Raw genomic sequence first — 17,702 nt, forward strand, 5'->3', positions numbered from 1 at the left:
TGGGGGGGGGTGGGTAGCATCCAGGAATTCTGCTCTCCTCTCCTCCCCCCAACCCCAAAACCAAGATGAAAGCAGAGACTGAAGTCATGTTTATTGGGAGACAGGGGCATGCTAGGATCAGGAGTGTGTGTCCGTTGGGGAGGGAGGTGTCGAGACTGGTTCCTAACACCCCCTCGGGGACTCATTCCTGGATGTAGAGGTTGCTGGGGGCAGTGGGATCGTCTGCTGGGCGCGTCTCCACCACCACAGGCCTGGGGAAGGAAAAGAGAAGTCAGTTCATTCACTCATTTGTTCATTCACTCATTTGCAGAGAAGTTGATAGAGTTTGTGCCAGCATAGTGCTGGGTAGAGCAGTGGATGAGCAGACACGGCCCCTGCCCTCAGGAGACCAACATGAACCAGTGAATTAGATGAGTACAAAGAAGCTTGAAGCACACAGCAGGGAAACCCAGCTCGAGGGGTCAGCCAAGGTGTCCCTAAAGAATGGATGGTGGAGCCTGAAAGAAGCTCAGGAGGGAACCTGGTGAAAGGGCAGGGATGAGTGTTCTGGGCAGAGAGAACAGCCTGGGTAAAGGACTTAGATGGGAGAGGGCGTGAGTGCACAAGTCATGGTTTGTGAGCTGTGACCAGAATTGGGTATTTATCTTGAGGCCACAGGAAGCTTTTAACCAGGTGGAGAGTGACACAATCAGATCTGGATTTTAAAAGGCCCCTCTGACATATTGAGAGATCAGAGAGATCCTTGAAGAAGCTCTCACTGGCTAAATCTGTGAGTATTTGTGCCTCAAAACAGATAATGATAGTAATAGATTATAACCCATAGAATAAAATGAAAACCAGCTTTCCTGGTGGTCCAGCAGTTAAGAATCTGCTTTGCAATACAAGGGACACCAGTTTGATCCCTGGCCCAGGAAAATCCCACTTCCCACAGAGCAGCTAAGCCCATGAGCCACAGCTGCTGAGCCTGTGTGTCCAGAGCCTGTGCTCCACCACGAGAGAAGCCACGACAATGAGAAGCCCACACACTGCAACGAAGAAGAGTGGCCCCCGCTCTCGGCAACTAGAGAAAAGTCTGTGTGTAACAACAAAGACCCACCACAGCCAAAAATAAACAATAAATCTTTAAAAACAAATAAAGTGGAGGATCCTTTTTTAAAAAAGAATAAACTAAAAACCCTTGAGACTATGCTGAAATACACACAAACACACAGTCATATATACACACATACATACAAATATACATACACACATACATGGTGGAGAAGGGACAGCTCTTTCCTACAGTAGAATGCCAACTTATAAATGTAGAAAGAATGATAGAAATAGGAAACTCACCATTTAATAGGCTCAGGCAAAAATCATCAAGTCATGGTAAAATTAGGTGAAACAATAGTTTTACATTGTTTCAAGAAATTACCCTAAAGGATACTTATTTATACAGAGGAAAGAAGAGTAGCATTATAGTCAAGAAAGCTGGCTCATTCCATTTTAACCAAGTGACCGACCAAAGATAACCTCACCAGTAGCGGGACAAAGTGATACACACTTCCTGATCTGATGCAGTGAGAAGGACACCCCATCACTTCTGTGGTATTCCTGCCCCAAACGTGTAGCCTGGAAACCTCAAACCCAACTAAGGGACATTCTGAAAAACAAATTTCCTGTGCTCTTCACAAGCGTCAAGGTCACGAAAAGCACAGAAAGTCTGAAGAACGTTCCAGGCACAAGACTAAAGAAACATGACCCCAAAATGCAGCCTATAATCCTGGATGATATCATGGACCAAAAAAAAAAAAAAAATAGTATTATTTTTTGGTTACAAAGAGCATCATTGGAAAAACTGGTGAGACTTGAGTGGGTGTGTGAAATTAGAAGATAGTGCTATCTCCGTGCTCTTTTCTTGATTTTGACAGCTGTATTGTGGTTTGTAAGAGTATGTCCTTGCCTTGATTTAGGAAACACACACTGAAGTATTTTGGGGTAAACTGGCATCAGGCTTGCAATTCATGTGCCAAAAGAAAAAAATTACACATATATCCAAGGCAAGAATAAAGCAAATGTGGTTAAAAATAATATACAGGGAATCTGGGTGAAGGGGATACAGAATTCTTAAATTTATTTTGGCAACTTCTCTGAGTCTAAATTTGTATCAACATATCAATAAAAAGTTAAAAAAAGAATGAAAATTCCACCTTCGGGCTTCCCTGGTGGCTCAGTGGTGAAGAACCTGCCTGCCAATGTGAGAGACACGGATCCAGTCCCTGATCTGGGAAGATCCCACGCACCATGAGGCAACTAAGCCCGTGCACCACAACTATTGAGCCCGTGCTCTAGAGCCCGGGAGCCACCACACAGCCGAAGCACAGCCAAAAATAAATTGATTAATTAAAAAAGTTTTAACAAAAGAAAATTCCACCTTGGCTGCTCTGTGGGGAATAGACTATAGGGGACAAAGATAGAAGCAGGGAGACCAGGCAAGAGGATGTCCAGGCCAAAGATACAGAGGACTGGGGACACCTCAAGATACCCTCTTTACCTCCAAAGCACCCCCCCTCCCTGGTCCTCTGTCCTCTTCCCCAAGTTCATACCTGGGGGAGCCAAGCAGACGGAAGGTGAGGGTGGGGTCTCTGAGCTCCTGCAGCAGCTGGGGGAAAAGGTGCTGTATCAGTGTCTAGAAGACTCCTCCCCTCTCCCTTAAAGAGAGTAAGGGGCAAGGTCTCTGAACTCCTCAGGTCCAGAAATAATCTTGGCTGCTAACACCACTCATCAACTGTGTGACCTCAGGCAAGATACTTAACCTCTCTGCACCTCAGAGAACTAACCTTTGAAATCATAATACCTACCTGACAGGTGATCCCGAAGATTAAGAATACAAAAGTGTAAGGGCAGAGCCTGACACATGGTGTTCTGTGAATTAAGCATCATTTTCACTCCATTTTCCGGATGAGAAAAGTGAGGCACAGAAAGATTAAGTCATTTGCCTAAAATCATTCAGCTGGATTCCAACCCAGGCAGTCTGGTCCATGCTCTTAACCCGCTTGTCTCTATCTGTGACCCCATTTTACAGTTGGGAGCCGGAGGGAGTCTCAGAAAGATGCAAAGTCACACAATGACCCTGGATGAGCTCTGGTCCCAAGAGACACTGGAGCAGAGAAGGGGACCTGTCTGAACTGAGCCTAGAGGAAGCGTCACCTCCAGGGACTTTACACGCTGAGTTTGTTCTCCCAATCGATCTGATGCGTGAGATGACTGACGTGGGAGTGGCTTGCGGGTGCTAGGAGGGAGGAGCTTACCTGGTCCGAGCCTAGAGCCCACACCTGCACTCCATGCTTCCAGAAGGCCTGGAGCCGACCCCCGACCATAGCTGGGAGGAAAGCAGTGCCTGTTACCCTTGGGTTTCACTTAAGCCTCCAACCTGGACCCCGGACCCCGGAATTATCATTCCGGCACATACCCACGGCCTCCACTGCTTCAGTCATGGGGATCTCTGGAGTTCGAAGCCCCCGGACAGGGGCCCCCTCTGGGGTTACCAGCTTCAGGGACCCTAGAAGGAGGTAGAGAAGGGACTTTAAGAGCAGTAAGCGGGCTTGAGAAGGTTATCGAGGGACCGGACAATACGTTCAGTGTAAGAAGCAAAACAGGACGAATAAGGACTGGAGGCGCTCAGCGTTTCTGAGAGGTGCGGGGCCTGGGGGTCGGTATCTAGGAACAGTGGAGGCAAGGGAGGAAGGAAAGTTCTTACCATCCATCAACACCATCACCTTGTCTTCCTCGACCTGAGTCACCTGTACTGGTCCCTTGTGCTCTGCTTGAGAGATCCGGGTTCAGGGACCAATTTCACCGCATTACGCCTTCCTCCGCTAGGCTCCCCTCTTCATTCCCAAGCAATCGGGCTAAACCGCGCCCATCACAGAATTCCCCACTCCCCATCATCAATCTCACTAATTATATATACCCAATGTTCTCCCGCCCCGCTCTCGGTTCATCCCCTTTCCCAGTTACGCCTCAGGCTAAGCACCGCCCAGCCACTCAGACCCAACTCAACCCAACTGATAAGCCTCACCCGTCCCAGAGCCTGCCCGACTCACCCGTGCTCATCTCGCCCAGCCAGCAGGAGAGCGCACCGAAGCGCACGGTGTGGAAGAGCACCGACTTCGCCGGCCTTCCGGGGCTCACGCCGATGCACACTGAGGGCAGCTCGGAGCCTGGCCCGGTCAGCAGTGCAAACACCGGCAGAGGCGTAGGGAGCGGGAACAGCACCTGCTGCGGGCCACGCAGGGAGGGGCGGGCTCAGAGGAGGACGGGGCGGGGCCTGGGGCGGGGCCTGAGGGGCGGGGTCTTGGAGGACAGTGGGCTTGGGGCTTCCGAAGTATTTCCCCTCCCCACCAAGTATTTCTTGAGCCCTCAGTTTTGGGAAGCACCATCTAGAAACTTCACGGGGGTGAGGCCTCAAAAGGCTTAGAAAATTACGGGTGGAGTGAGGGCCGGAGCTTAAGGATCAGAAAGACTTCAGGGGAGAAGCCTCCAGGTGGGCGGAGCCTTGGGGAGATTGTGGGAGGCCTCGGGTGGAAGCCCAGGTTCGCGGAGCTCGCTGCAGAAGCGTAGAGTGGACGGCCCCAGCCACCCAAACTGACAAAGCCCCTAGCGTCTCCAGGCTCCCTACCCGGACCAGCAGGAACTTGTTCATGGGCTGGTACCACTGAAGCAGGACCACGGATGTCTCCAAAGCCCCACACAGGAACGGGCCTCCGGAGCTGGTGCCCTCCGCTGTGGAGGCGGGTAAGCAGCGGTCAATGCTCTCTCCTGCGACCCCTCGCCCCCAAAGGCCACACACCTCTCCCCAGGCTCTACTTACCCTGCCTTAACTCTGCAACCCTCTCCCGTGGTAAGGGAGTCCAAGTCCCACCCTTGGTCCTGCCCGCTGTCTGCCCACCCCTGGGGTTCTCACCCACACAGCACGCCCGGCAGCCTTTGGTGTCTGGGATCTTAGTGGAGACTATGTTCTTCCTGCGGCAGAAGGTAGGCATGAATGGGGGCGAGGGACGGCAGGAATGGGGCATTAGAGGGGTCAGTGGTACCACTAGGGGCTGGTACCTTGCCAGTAGCCGGTGGGGGCTAATGTGAGCGATGGGGCTTCCTGCTCTGCCCTCTTTCCGTTCCAGCAGGCCCAGGATGCTATGAGAATACAGGTAGGGGGTCTTTCCTGCAGTGTGTGTGTACATAGGGAAAGCAGGCAGTTATAGGCTACTGCACACTCCCACCCTTCCCTCAGCCCATCACTTGGCCCCGTCCCTTTTAAATGCCCAAGTCTTCAAGTCTCAAGCACCTTTATTTATTCATTTTTTCATGCAACATGTTTAAAAATTTTTTTTTGGCTGTGCCCCATGGCATGTGGGATCTTAGTTCCCTGACCAGGGATTGAACCCATGCACACTGCTGTGGAAGTGTGGAGGCTTAAACACTGGACCACCAGGAAGTGCCGGTGCAACATATTTTAAATGTGCGGCTATAGGCCAGGCACTGTGCTTGGCTCTGGTGAACAATGGTAAGTAAAATAAATATGTTCCCTACCCTCATAGTACTTGTGGCCACATGAGAAATGACAGACACTGAACAATCAGATGAAGTTACACATATTACAAAGTTCAAGAAGGAACATCTAGAAATTCTGCAAAAGTCTGTCATCACAGATGTGATATGAATGAGCTCACTCATTCTATTTGGCTCGGGGTCTCCTCATAAATTAGAAATTCTTTTACACAAAGTGTTTATAGAACAATGACACAAAATTTTAATCCACAACCTGCTTACTCCATTTTAGTAAAGCATGGACCAAGTATTGTCAAAGAAAGGCAAAGACTGACTTCTTGTGAAAATTACCTCAAAACTGACTTGAGAGGTGGGCACTATTGTGAGCCCCATTTTAAAGATGGGGAAACAGAGGCCTAGGAAGAAGTGTCTTGCCCCAAGTCCCACAGTGAAAAGGTGGCTGGAATTTGAACTGTAGTCTCTGCGCAGGGGGAGCCTAATTGTTTTCTCTGTGCCCACCTATTTCCCAACCTCCTGACCTTTGACCCCTTAAGTTCTGACCCCCAGCCCTCCCACCCAAGCCACAGCCAGACCTGAGAGAGACATGAGGACATTGTTGATGGAGTACACCCAGGTAGTCCGGCCAGAAAATAGCTGCAGGGCAAGGGGGAGATGGCTCCTGTAAGACCCCAGCAACCCCAACTCCAGCCCCCACCCTTGGCCCCCCTTGACCCACCCCAGGGACTGCCTCTCACCATCTCCAGCGTAGCCTCCTGGTCATTTCGGTTCAGGATAAAAATGCCTTCCTCAGCCCCCAGGAGCAGGTGCTGGTCTAGGGGGCAGACATGATGATGCTGGGATCTGCTTCATCACATGGGCCCTCCCAGACCTCATATGACCCCAAACACTGATGCTGTTCTTCGATTCTCTACTCTCCCCCACCACACTGACATTTCCAGCCTTTGTTTTCACAAATCTGAACTCAAACCCTGACCAGTTCCCTTGAGCTGGTCTCATTCTCACCAGCCTCTGACTTTCCCTGTTCTGGTGGTTCTCCCATCTCTGACCTGCAAACCTGACCATCTGTCCCCTCAATTCTGACCCCAACATCAGACATGTCTTCCCCAGTAGTCCTCTCAATTCTATCTGTTTTTCTCCCCAGTTTTGGTCCCTGAATGCTAATCCTATCTCATCACTGATGCTCAAATTCAAATAACCTTACATATGGCTCTTTGTGTCCAGTGTGACCCCACAAGCTCTAATACTGTTTCCTTAACATTTACCCCTCACTGACTTGGATCCCAAAACTCTGTCCCTTTCTGCTACATTCTAATCCCTAAAACTCCTGACCCCAAATTGCTGATCCCAGTCTCTCTACCATTAACCTCCAACTAAGGCTGTGTGTGTGCGCGCGCGCGCGTGTGTGTGTGTGTGTGTGTGTGTGTGTGTACACACGCAGTTGTGTCTGACTCTTTGAGACCTCATGGACTATAGCTCACCAGGCTCCTCTGACCATGGGATTTTCCAGGCAAGCATACTGCAGTGGGTTGCCATTTCCTTCTCTGGGGCAACTGAGGTTAATGGGGTCCAACTGTCCCAGATCTTATACACTGAACTCTGACCTTTCTGGTTTATCTGACACTCCTTTTTAAAATTCCTATTTTATTTATCTATTTTTTTTTGTGGCCACACTGTGCAGCATGTGGGATCTTAGTTCCCCAGCCAGGGATCAAACCTGTGCCCCCCTGCAGTGGAAGCTCAGAGTCTTAACCACTAGACCCTCAGGGAAATTCCATATCTGACACTCTTGACCTCCAAACTAATTTCCCTAATCTTCACTCTCAAACTCTGCTTCAGTCTACCCAGCTTTGATCCCTAAACCCCAGCTGTAACTCCTGGCTCTGCCCCTGCCTTCACTCTGCCACTCCCTACTGTATTAAGACACTTCCCCTCTCCCTGACTTTCTGCCTTCCACTAAGAGTCCTCCCCAACCCTGCCACATTCTCCATGGCCCTCCTGAGTACTCACCCTTGGTGGAGGGGTGCGTCCAGGCCGCCGTGCTGTGGATCCGGAGGGGGCAGCCATTGAACAACTTGACGAGAAGGGCACATCCCTGGGTGGGCCATGGGGGGACGGGGCAGCAGCAGATCCAGCAAAAGGGGGAGGGGACAGGAAGGCATAGTGGTTAAGACTCAGAAGCAAGAGTGGCAAGGTTCAAATCCCGCCTCTGCCTGCTCAAAGGTTTATGACCTTGGAAACTGTTTAACCCCTCTGTGCTTCAGTTTCCCCATTTTGAAATGGCAGATAATATGTGTTTCTGCAGTATCTGCAGGATGGCATCCCTGACTCACAGGACATGAGTTTGAGCAAACTCCAGCAGAGAGCGAAGGACAAGGCAGCCTAGCATGCTGTAGTCCACGGGGTCACAAAGAGTCGGCATGACTTAGTGACTGAACAACAACTGCGGTATCTAGCTCTATCTGTGCAGGTACACACCACGTAAAGACACGACATCAGGGTCTTGCACAGAGGCTCTGCTCAGCTAATGTCACCTGTCATTAGTCTTCCCTGCCCCACCCCCGACTCCCACCAGGCATCCCCAGCTGCATCCGGAGATATCAATCCTCAGCATCACTGGCCTCACCTTTCTCTTCATCTTTTCCTTCTTGGGGGGCAACAGTGGGGGCTGGTCAGGCTCTCGAGGGGCTGGGTTCCAGAGTGAGGGTTCTGAGATGGGGAGGGGAAAATCAGCCCCCAAAGCCCCCCGATCCCTGCCCAACCCCCACCTTCACCCACCTCCCACCCCAGCCTGCCCTGTTACCTGAGTGGGCAGTGAGGTGGGGGCTTCGGGTGGCTGGGGGAGGCCCGAGATGGGGGGTTCGTGGGGGAGGCCCACTGGCACAGCGGACCAGCACCCCCGGGCTCAGCTGGCCATCATCCCCAGTCCCCCCGGGACCCTCATCTGACGGAGAACGGAACTTGGGCTTTGGAGAGAGAGGAGGAGGGTGGGGAATACATTAGATCAACTCAGAGAGAAGGCACCTTGCCAACCACCTCTGCCAGAACCGACATTAGGTCATGGCTCTGTGACATCTAACCACCCCTCCAACCTTCCCCTCTGACCCATGCCCCAGAATCAACATACTCCAGCAACTAAAGGGGAAGGGTTGGGTGCAGCGGGGTTTCCAAAGACCAGCTACTGACCAGCATCCATTGGGCTAAATATTCTGAGTCCCACCCCTAGGGTCAGGGATGCCATTTCCAGATCCCAGTCATCCCAGTCTCTCAGATCTCAAAGGACCTGGTATCCCAGACTCCAGCCCAAGAGAGCTTAGTATCTCAGTGCCTATGGGCCCTGGCCTCCTGGCCCCCTGCCCCCCATCTCTGTCCCAGGGCCTTACCTTGGGGGGCAGTGGAGGAGGTGTGTCTTCTGCAGGGGCAGGGCTGGAACACAAAGATGGGGTCAGCAGGCGGGGGGTGTGGCAACAAGGCCTGGGGACGGTTGGGGCTAGAGGTCTGAGCTCAGGAGGGTCAGAGGGTGACTTGATCTGGGGCTCGAGCTGAGGGCTAAAGGACTGATGACCATGATGATAATGGTACCAGTAACTCTTAGATATCAAGTGCTGACTGCATCAAGTCTCTGCAACTTCACACCCACCTAGGAACACAGACTATACGGTGCTCCCGGGGGTCAGGTTCTCACCTGGTGCACGTGAGTCTATTACAGACGAGAGGTGTGCAATGGACAGGTGGGCCCTGAGGCTGACACAGGCCTGGGGCTGGGGGAGATGGGGGCCTGGGCCAACTGCTGGGGTTGAGGTTGGGTCTGGGGCTGAGGGCCTGACATGGGGGAAGGTTTGGTCTGAGGGTGGGTGAGAAGATGAAGAAAGATGAGGGCCCCAGGGGTTAAAGGTTAGGGCAGCAGTTGAGGCCTGGGGGTGAGAGGAACATCTGGCAGGAGCTGGGGACTGGAAGGTAGCAGAGGACCCAGGGTTGAGTTGGCTGGGATTGGAGAGGAAGGAAAGGGGAGTCAGGGGTTGGAGGTGAAGGAAGGTGGGGATATTGAGGGTCCGGTCAGGGGTCAGGGGTCAAGGATCAGCACTGAGTAGTAGAAGGGAAGCAGGGCTGAGGCTGGGATCGGGGGAAGGAAGATGGGTTGTAGGAAGGCGAGGGCTGGGTGGGGGCCTGCGGAGCTCTTACATGTCCACGTCGTCATAGTCATCATCAGACTCTGATAGGTTCCTCCTGAGAAGGAACAGGCATGAGCCTTGGGTGGTCCCCACGCACATCCCTGCCCCACTCCCACCCTGAGGGTCCCTGACCTAGGACTGCTGCTCTTGAAGTCTTCAGGGGGCTGTAGGAGAGCCTGCGGGATAGTAAAGGGTCAGCAGTGGCCCAGGGGGAGAGGAGGGCGGCTGGGCAGTCAGGGAGGATCTCACCGTGTCCACCGGGGGCCTGGACTCCATGCCTCTGAGCTTCCTGAACTCCATGTGCCGCCCTGGGGGATTGGTGGGGGTGGGTCACACAGTGAGCTGGGTATGAGGATTTGGGAACAGAAAAAATAGAAGTGGGGGTGGGCTCTGGGGTCAGGATCTTAGCACTGGAGCAGTCCCTATAGGGAAGGGATCCTGGTTTACAGGGGTCTCATCTGGGGGCTCCCGAGGTAGCACCAGTGATAAAGAATCCACCTGCCATCGCAGGGGATGTGGGTTGGATCCCTGGGTCGGGAAGATCCCCTGGAGGAGGGCATGGCAAGCTGCTCCAGTATTCTTGCCTGGAGAATCCCATGGACAGAGGATCCAGGTGGGCTAGTCCACGGGGTCACAGAGAGTCGGACACAGCTGAGCCTATACAGCATTTAGGGGTCAGGAATGGAGATCAGGGAGGTGGGGGTTCAAAATGGGTATAGAGTGGTTGCTTTTAGGTTCCATTTGGGGATCAGGGAACAAAGATTCCTGAGGTCTCTGGGAGTCCTGGTGGTTATGGGAAGCCTCATGAGGTCTGTTTGCAGGACAGAGAGGTGGGGGTCTCCAGAGGCATTTTGTAGACCAGGTAGTGGTGAGGCCCTCTGGGGTCTCCTGCAGAGTCAGATGGTGATGGGGGTCTCTGAGGGTCTATTTGGAAGTGATGAGGGTCTCTAGGGCAATCTGACGAGAGGGCATCTCCTGGATTGTAGAGTCAGGTGTCCAGAAACGTAAAGATTCTCTACTCACGACAGCAATCTGCATCTGGGATCCCCAGAGAGCTGGCCCGATGGGTGGATCGGATCCGCCGAGGGATGGCCGGGGGGAGCTGGGCAGAGCGGCAGCTGCATCAGACCCAAGGTCCTCCAGCAGCAGCCCCCCCACCCTGTGGGTCCAGCCCAGAGTCCTGGGCCCTCCCATAACCCATGTGCCCCCAAAGCCCTGTGCCAAGCCACCACCCCATCCTCCCTGGCTCTTTTCTGAGAGAGGCAGCAAGGGGGCGCTCCAGGCAGGGAAACAGGCTGAGCAAAGGCGAGCTGGTCCCTCACCTCAGGGTCTTCATCTTCAATCTCGCCCACAGGGGCCCCCTTCCCGGGGTTCCTCAGTTTGTCCAGAAGATCTAGGATCAGGCCCCTGTTGAGCCCAGGCTGGGATACCAGTTGATGCTGGAGGAGGGAAGGAGGGTGTCAGCAGATAGGGGGCGGGACTGGAAGGAGGGGGTTGGGATGGGGCTGGAGAACTCGTCTAAGAGGAAACTGGGGGGGAAGTTGCCAACAGAGGAAGAAGGCAGGGAATTCTGGGGAGCAGCAACCTGGGGGATTCTGAGGTGTCTGAAGAGATTAGAAGAATGTGAGGTATTTTGCAAAACTCTAGAAGTGTCTCAGAGGGGACTGGAGTTCCCCTGGAATTCCGGAGCACACCCAGGAATGGGTCCTGAGGCCCTTAGGAATTTGTGAGATTTAAGAACTCAGTGTAGGGAACTTTGCTGGCGGTTCAGGGGTTGAGAATCTGCCTGCCAATGCAGGGGACACAGGTTCTATCCCTGGTATGGAAAGATCCCACAAGTCGCAGAGCAGCGGAGCCCCTGAGCCACGACTACTGAGCCCCTGTGCCCTAGAGCCCGTGCTCCACAGTGAGAAGCCACCCCAGCGAGAAGCCCGTGCGCTGTGGTGAAGAGAGGAAAGGCCACGGGCAGCAGTGAAGACCCAGCACAAAGAAAGCAAAAAAGGGGGCCTGGGAATCAATTTGGAGAGTCTCGAGGGTCCTGGGGAATTCAGAGGGACCAGCGACTTTGAAAGGGCCATGGGGGTTCCGTGAAATGAAATGATCAGCGTTGTAGAGGCCCTGGGGAATTCCGGGGGTGAGTTTGGGAAGGCTTCTCAGGGGAGGGAGGCTTACAGTGAGCATCTTGGTGGCACTGGGTCGCTTCTTGGGGCTCTTAGTGAGGGTGACTTTGACGAAGTTGTGGAAAGCAGCCGACCTTGGGAGGAAGAAGGTGAATTCTGGGGTGAGGGGACCAGAGGCCCTCCCATCTGACCATCACCCTCGGCCCCGCCCTCCCTCCTCCACGTGCCCCTCTCCTACCATTTGCCTTTATCCTTTAGCCTGGGCGGCTGGTAGCCACTCTTGGTCATGAGGAAGAGAACCCTGGAAGAGTAAGGACAGAGCATGGGGCTTAGACTTCCAGTGGCGGCCAGACCTCGCGGCTGCAGGGGCCCCTAATAGCACTGAGGTCGGCAGGGAGCAAAGGGAGGGACAGAACAAGAATGACGGGTATGTTTCACAAGGCATGGGGTGCCCCTTTGAGGGGACACCAGCAGGCTCAGGGGGAGCCTCAAGATGGGGCTCCCTAAATCGGGGCCCCTAGTATGGAGGGATGGAGAAAAGGCTTTCTGGGTTGAGGGGCTCCTGAGGGTCTCAGATTGGGCTCAGAGTAAGCGGGGGGGTCTCCTCTAGGGGGTCTTGAAGTGGAGAAACAGGCTGGGGGGGTGGTGTTCAGGGTCAGAGTTGAGTGGGGTCTCTGGGACCAGGGGGACCTGCCACATCTACCTACCTGAGAGGGTGCACGTCAAAGAGTGGTGGCTGTAGCTCGGCTAATTCGATGGCTGTGATGCCCAGGGACCAGATATCACACAGTTCATTGTATCCCCCCTTCAGGGCCACGGCTGCCACTTCCGGAGCCATCCTAGGGGCAGAGACCCTCGGAGAACCAAGGAGTGACACAAGAAGGGGAAGGGGAGAAGAGGAGAATGGGCAGGCATAGAGAGAGCCAGATGCAGAGGGAAACATAAAGGTGGAGAGAGACAGAAATCAAGACTTCCCTGGTGGACCAGTGGCTGAGACTCCACACTCCCAGTGCAGGGGGCCTGAGTTCGATCCCTGGTCAGGGAACTAGATCCCACATGCTGCAACTAAGACCCAGCACAATCAAATAAATATTAAAAAAATAAAAAGATGGAGAGAGATAAAGGCAGAGAGATAGAGACAGGCTGGAAGATGGAGACTAAGAGAGAGACAGTGAGACAAATGTGGACAGATATGGAAAGACAGACAGACCAGGATAAAAATCAACATAAACACTGGGAGGAATGGCCGGAGGGTGCACAGAGAGACCTAGGTAAATGGAAAACTCCAAAAAGACCCAAAGAGCAGATACACCGTTCGTTTACCGTCTGAGCTACCAGGGAAGTCCGGTCCAGAGAAAGGTAGAGGTGGGCAAAAAAGCCAGTACAGAGATTCCCAGAGATCTGGGCTGGTGAAAGCCAAGCCACCCCACACCACTCCTAGCTGCCAGCCAGGCATCCCTCACCAGTAGGGCGTCCCAATGAAAGAGAGGCGTCGAGCTAGCGTTGCCCCGATCTGGGCCGAGATACCAAAGTCAGCTGGAGACAGAAGGAGAGACATAGTGACCTGGGGTCCCCTGTCCCCTCAGTCTCCCCTCAGGCCCTCAGTCAGCCCCTCTCCCCATCCCCACCAGCCACACTCACCCAGTTTGACCTCCCCAGCATCGTTGATGAGGATGTTGGCTCCCTGGGGAAGAGGGAGGGATTCGAGGCTGTCAGAGATACCCCCAAGTCCAACGCTGCTGACACTCCCTGGCCCCACGACACCCTGACCCTCCTGACTCCTGTCTCCCGGGTCCCCCACCCACCAAGGCCATCTCTCTGCCCCTAGATCACCTTGATGTCCCGGTGGATCTTCTTCTGTGAGTGCAGATAGGCCAGTCCCTGGGGAGGAGGGCAGAAGTGGGGGCTATGAGCATCCAGAGGCAGGAGCAGGGCCCTGCCCCACCCCAAGCCCAGAGAGCATCCCCTTACCTGGAGCACTTCCCGGCAGACGTAGCTGATCTGGAGCTCCGACAGGGAGCCTGTCACTGCAAAGGTCACCCAGGCACTGTGTTGGGTGCAGGCCAGACCCCTGGCCACCACCCACACCAGCTGAGAGGGTACCACGTAGGGAGGGGAGAACTGGGATGGGACAGGTGGAAGGAGGAGGCAGAGAGGCAGTCAGCAACAGATAGAGGCAGCGATGCAGGGAACCAGAGAGACTCATTCAACGTGATTATCTGCTGCATGTCTACTGTGTGCCAGCCACTGCGGCAGGCAGCAGGGATACAGCTGTGGACAAAAGAGGCAGAGATCCGTGCCCCCACGGAGAGAACGTTCTAGCCCAGGAGACAATGGCAGACAAGATAAACAGGTAAGATACATGATACACGAGACGCCAATAAATAGTAAGAAGAAAAATTAAGCAAGAAAAGATAACAGGAAATATGTGTGGGAAATATGTGTGGGAAGGAGTATGACATTTTACACAGGTTGATCAGCGAAGGTGACCCGGAGAAGGTGGCGGGGGTGGAGATGGGGAACAGTCCCACTCGGAAAGGGAAAGGCAAGTGCAAAGGCCCAGAAGCAGGGGAGTGCCCCCGGTGGGGCTGGAAAGCAGAGGAGTGGGTGGAGCAGGGTTGAGAGCGCCAGCCTGGGATTGCCAGTGGGGGCCAGACTCATGGGCGGTGTTGAGAAATGTGGGCTTTGCTCTGGGGGGAGGTGGAGGGCATGGGACAGCTCTGAGTGATGTCACTCTGTAGAACGAGGAAAGGCAGAGAGAGACGGGAAGAGACATAGAGAATCAGGAACAGACTCAAGCTGAGGCAAAGAAAGACAGACATGGCCAGAGACACCCCAAACTGGGAAAACAGACACAGTGAGAAAGAGAGACACAAAGGGGTGAGGAGAATACACCAGAGAGAGACAGCAGACTCAGGGGGTCAGAGACTCGGTCTGACGGGCTGGTGGGGTGAGTCACTTCCTCTCTGTGGGCCTCAGTTTCCCCCACCCGCCCTGAGGACTTCTTCATGAAGTCCTTCCTTTCCTGACATTTGAGGTCTAGGGTTGGAGGGAGACTGGGAGATGGTCAAAGATAGAGGTGCACATCAGAAATCTGATCAAGGCCCACCCCGCCCCCACCCTCCAGTGCTCCAAAAAAGTGAAAAGCAGGCTGAGTGAATCAGAAATGCATTCACTCATTAAATGAACAGATGGGCACTGACGATGAGTTAGAAACGCAGAAATACTCAAAGGCATGAATAGACCTCGGTGAGAAAATGCAGGCACGGGGGAAGACGGGGCAGGGAAAGTCAAGGGGATCGTTGCAGAAAAACCAGAGCTGGACTCTCAGGTCCTGAAGGATATAGGGTTCAGGGCCCACTTGGGTACCACAGTCTCCCCAGCATCTTCCAGGCCAGGCCTGGTGCAGAGGAGGGGCTCTGTGTGAAATATAGACCAGAAAGACAGTCCCTGGAGACACAAGGGTAGAGGGACAGGACAGGTGGATTGGAGGGCCAAGGGCTGCCTGGATCTCCTCTCCCCGCCACTCACCTTGGTAGATGTCCTGGAGAGAACCAGCCCCACAGAATTCCATGCAGATCCAGAGTTTCTGCAGCCTACAACGGTTCAAGAGCAATAATAATAATAACCATAATAAATCATTACTAGGACAGTTCCTGGCTCACTGTCCATCCTATCCTAGTTCAACAAGAACTTGAATGTAAGAGCTGTCATCTCTCTATTGCCTACCAGAGTGAGATCATCCCATTTTACAGATGGGGAGGCTGAGGCTCAGAGAAGAAAATATATATTTAGGTCCCTGGGCTCCTACCATGACGTTCTCTGTTGTCCCATGCTAACCTAGGAGACAGGGCAGAGACTTCACAGGTTGTGGACGTTCAAAGGGGACAGAGGAGCCCAGGATGCCGGGTCTCGGGGGCATAGATCATTCCTGGGGCATCTGGGATATTCAAGGGTCAGGGAAATTAGGGGTTCATATTAAAGGAACAGAAAGTGAAACTGGGGGACCTGCAAGTCAGAACGATTATCAGTTTTAGGGGGACTTGGTTTCACATTTGATTACCACAAAGGGATCAATTTAGTGAGAAATGCTAGTTAGTTATTGGAGATGAGATTTGGAGGTGCTCTGGTCAAACAAGTGGGACTTCGGGCTGGGGATCAAGTTAGGAGGCCTCAGTTAAAAATGGAGGTCCGGGATTAGAGGTTAGGTTGGGGGGGGCCTGGTCAGGAATGGGAGTTGGGGGCTGGGCTGGGGGGCAGGGCAGGTCTGCGGCTCATCACCAGAGATAACTCCCATGGTAGGCCACGATGTTGGCGTGCCGACAAGTTTTCAAGATGAGGATTTCCTTCTGAAGGGTGGAAACATCATCGTCTGCGAGGAGGGGCAGAAGAGAAAAGGCTACTGCAGGGAGGGAGTATGGGGGAGATCCCAGGGTCCCAGGAGGTGGGGGCAGGGGAATGAGGGCCTGGGTCCTCTCCTCACCAGGCTCCATCTTCACCATCTTCAGTGCCACCAGGTCCCCTGTCACCTTCTCTCGAGCCTTGTAAAGGGGAAGTTGGCAGTCAGGCAGGCTCCATTTGCCCGAGGTCTTCCTCAGCATCCCTGAACCCAAGCCGAGGACTGGGACCCTCTCGCATCCCTATTCCTTCTTGGGGCTCACCCCCAAGGTCACGGGTTTGAGGGTGTCGGAGAATGAGGGGGGTTCCTCACCTTGAAAACTTCCCCATAGGTGCCGCCACCCAGCCGCTGCAGCAGGTCATAGTGGTCCCGGGGGTCCCTGTTAAAGATGTCAGGGTCTACGAGGTCCATTCCTGGGGGCCGGAGCTGGGCCTGCGCCCAGGGGCCAGCAGGGCCTCAGGGCTCCGAATGCTGGCACCTCCCTCCCTCCCCACACGCCCTGCACCCGCCTTGCCTCCACCGGCTGTGGGCTCCCCCCTCCCCACTCTCGCTTCCTGCCCCAGCACAGAGCTGTGCAGCCGGCGGCTCCACCCCCTGTCCCCTGAGCCCTGGCAGCCTGTGAGGGGCAGCTTGCCTTGGGACCCAGGGGACCCCCCCCCTCCACCTCCGGGGCCCTGGGCTGCATGTAAACCAGATGCAAACTATCTTCACTGTGACCTGGAGGGTGCCCTCACCCTCCCCCGTTCTGGGCAGCGGCTAAAAACTACACTTGAACCTCTGCTGAGTGCTGAGTGTTGGGCCACAACCTGGAGATGGCAGGTCTACACCGGGATGACCATGCAGCGTACATTATTGTTCACCCATACAGGGACACATACAGGCACTTGGCGGTAACTCCCTGTGTGGCGCGCAGGCCAGTCGACGTGCACACACCTGGATACCCGTGTGCACGTATGTGGATGTACCCAGAGCATATACATATAATGACACAAGCATGTGCAGCCATGCCTGCTGTGGACACATGCAGGGCGCTCGCCTTCACCCGCAAAACTGGAGCCTATGGGGACCGGGCGTGATCTGGCGGGGTCCACGAGCCCCTCCGTCCGCCCCTGCCGGGCTGAGCACAACAGCTTTGCGGGCCACTACCCTCAGCGTTAGGGTGAAGTGGGGGGGGACCAGCGTGGGGGACCTGCGAAGCTCAGGATCCTGCCTCAGGGGCCGAGGCCTGGGGCCAAGGGGACCTCAGAGAGCACCTTCTTCGGCACATGCCCATGGACCAAAAGGATTGTATTGATGGAACCCCAGCAGTTTTGAGTTCACAGCCGCGCGCATCGCAACGTGCGTCCACGCCGCCACGGATCAGTCTACTTCCCGGTAAGTCCGCGCTCACGCGCCTGGGACTATAACTGGATACGCTAGGCCCGGGAAAAGCTTAGTCCCGCCCCCTCGCCGCGAGAAGGCGCC

At 54.3% G+C, this 17,702-nt stretch overlaps 1 protein-coding gene across 1 annotated transcript; it reads right to left on the minus strand.

Annotated features, from left to right (window-relative positions):
- Nucleotides 1-76: 76 nt before the first annotated feature.
- MAP4K1 (mitogen-activated protein kinase kinase kinase kinase 1) lies at nt 77-16,649 on the minus strand. The gene is made up of 31 exons (XM_055554344.1): nt 16,551-16,649; nt 16,323-16,380; nt 16,121-16,211; nt 15,371-15,435; nt 13,811-13,866; nt 13,673-13,720; nt 13,481-13,523; nt 13,303-13,375; nt 12,547-12,678; nt 12,078-12,140; nt 11,892-11,973; nt 11,042-11,158; nt 10,743-10,821; nt 9,969-10,027; nt 9,852-9,895; nt 9,730-9,774; nt 8,931-8,973; nt 8,351-8,513; nt 8,174-8,256; nt 7,558-7,642; nt 6,285-6,361; nt 6,123-6,183; nt 5,095-5,203; nt 4,949-5,007; nt 4,664-4,767; nt 4,089-4,263; nt 3,743-3,805; nt 3,455-3,544; nt 3,294-3,364; nt 2,589-2,644; nt 77-251 (listed from the first exon to the last, which is right to left on the minus strand). The coding sequence occupies exons 1-31, from the start codon at nt 16,647-16,649 to the stop codon at nt 182-184; spliced, it is 2,463 nt and encodes an 820-aa protein (XP_055410319.1). The 3' UTR covers nt 77-181.
- Nucleotides 16,650-17,702: the final 1,053 nt, after the last annotated feature.

This window comes from Bubalus kerabau, chromosome 17 (assembly GCF_029407905.1).
Source record: "Bubalus kerabau isolate K-KA32 ecotype Philippines breed swamp buffalo chromosome 17, PCC_UOA_SB_1v2, whole genome shotgun sequence".
NCBI lineage: Eukaryota > Metazoa > Chordata > Mammalia > Artiodactyla > Bovidae > Bubalus > Bubalus kerabau.

Coding starts and splice junctions, on each gene's coding strand:
- MAP4K1 (XM_055554344.1), bottom strand. CDS start 16,649: ATGGACCTCGTAGACCCTGACATCTTTAACAGGGACCCCCGGGACCAC. Junction 13,524..13,672: donor AGATCCACCGGGACATCAAG/GTGATCTAGGGG, acceptor CCTCTTCCCCAG/GGAGCCAACATCCTCATCAA. Junction 3,365..3,454: donor TGAAGCAGTGGAGGCCGTGG/GTATGTGCCGGA, acceptor CTTTCCTCCCAG/CTATGGTCGGGGGTCGGCTC.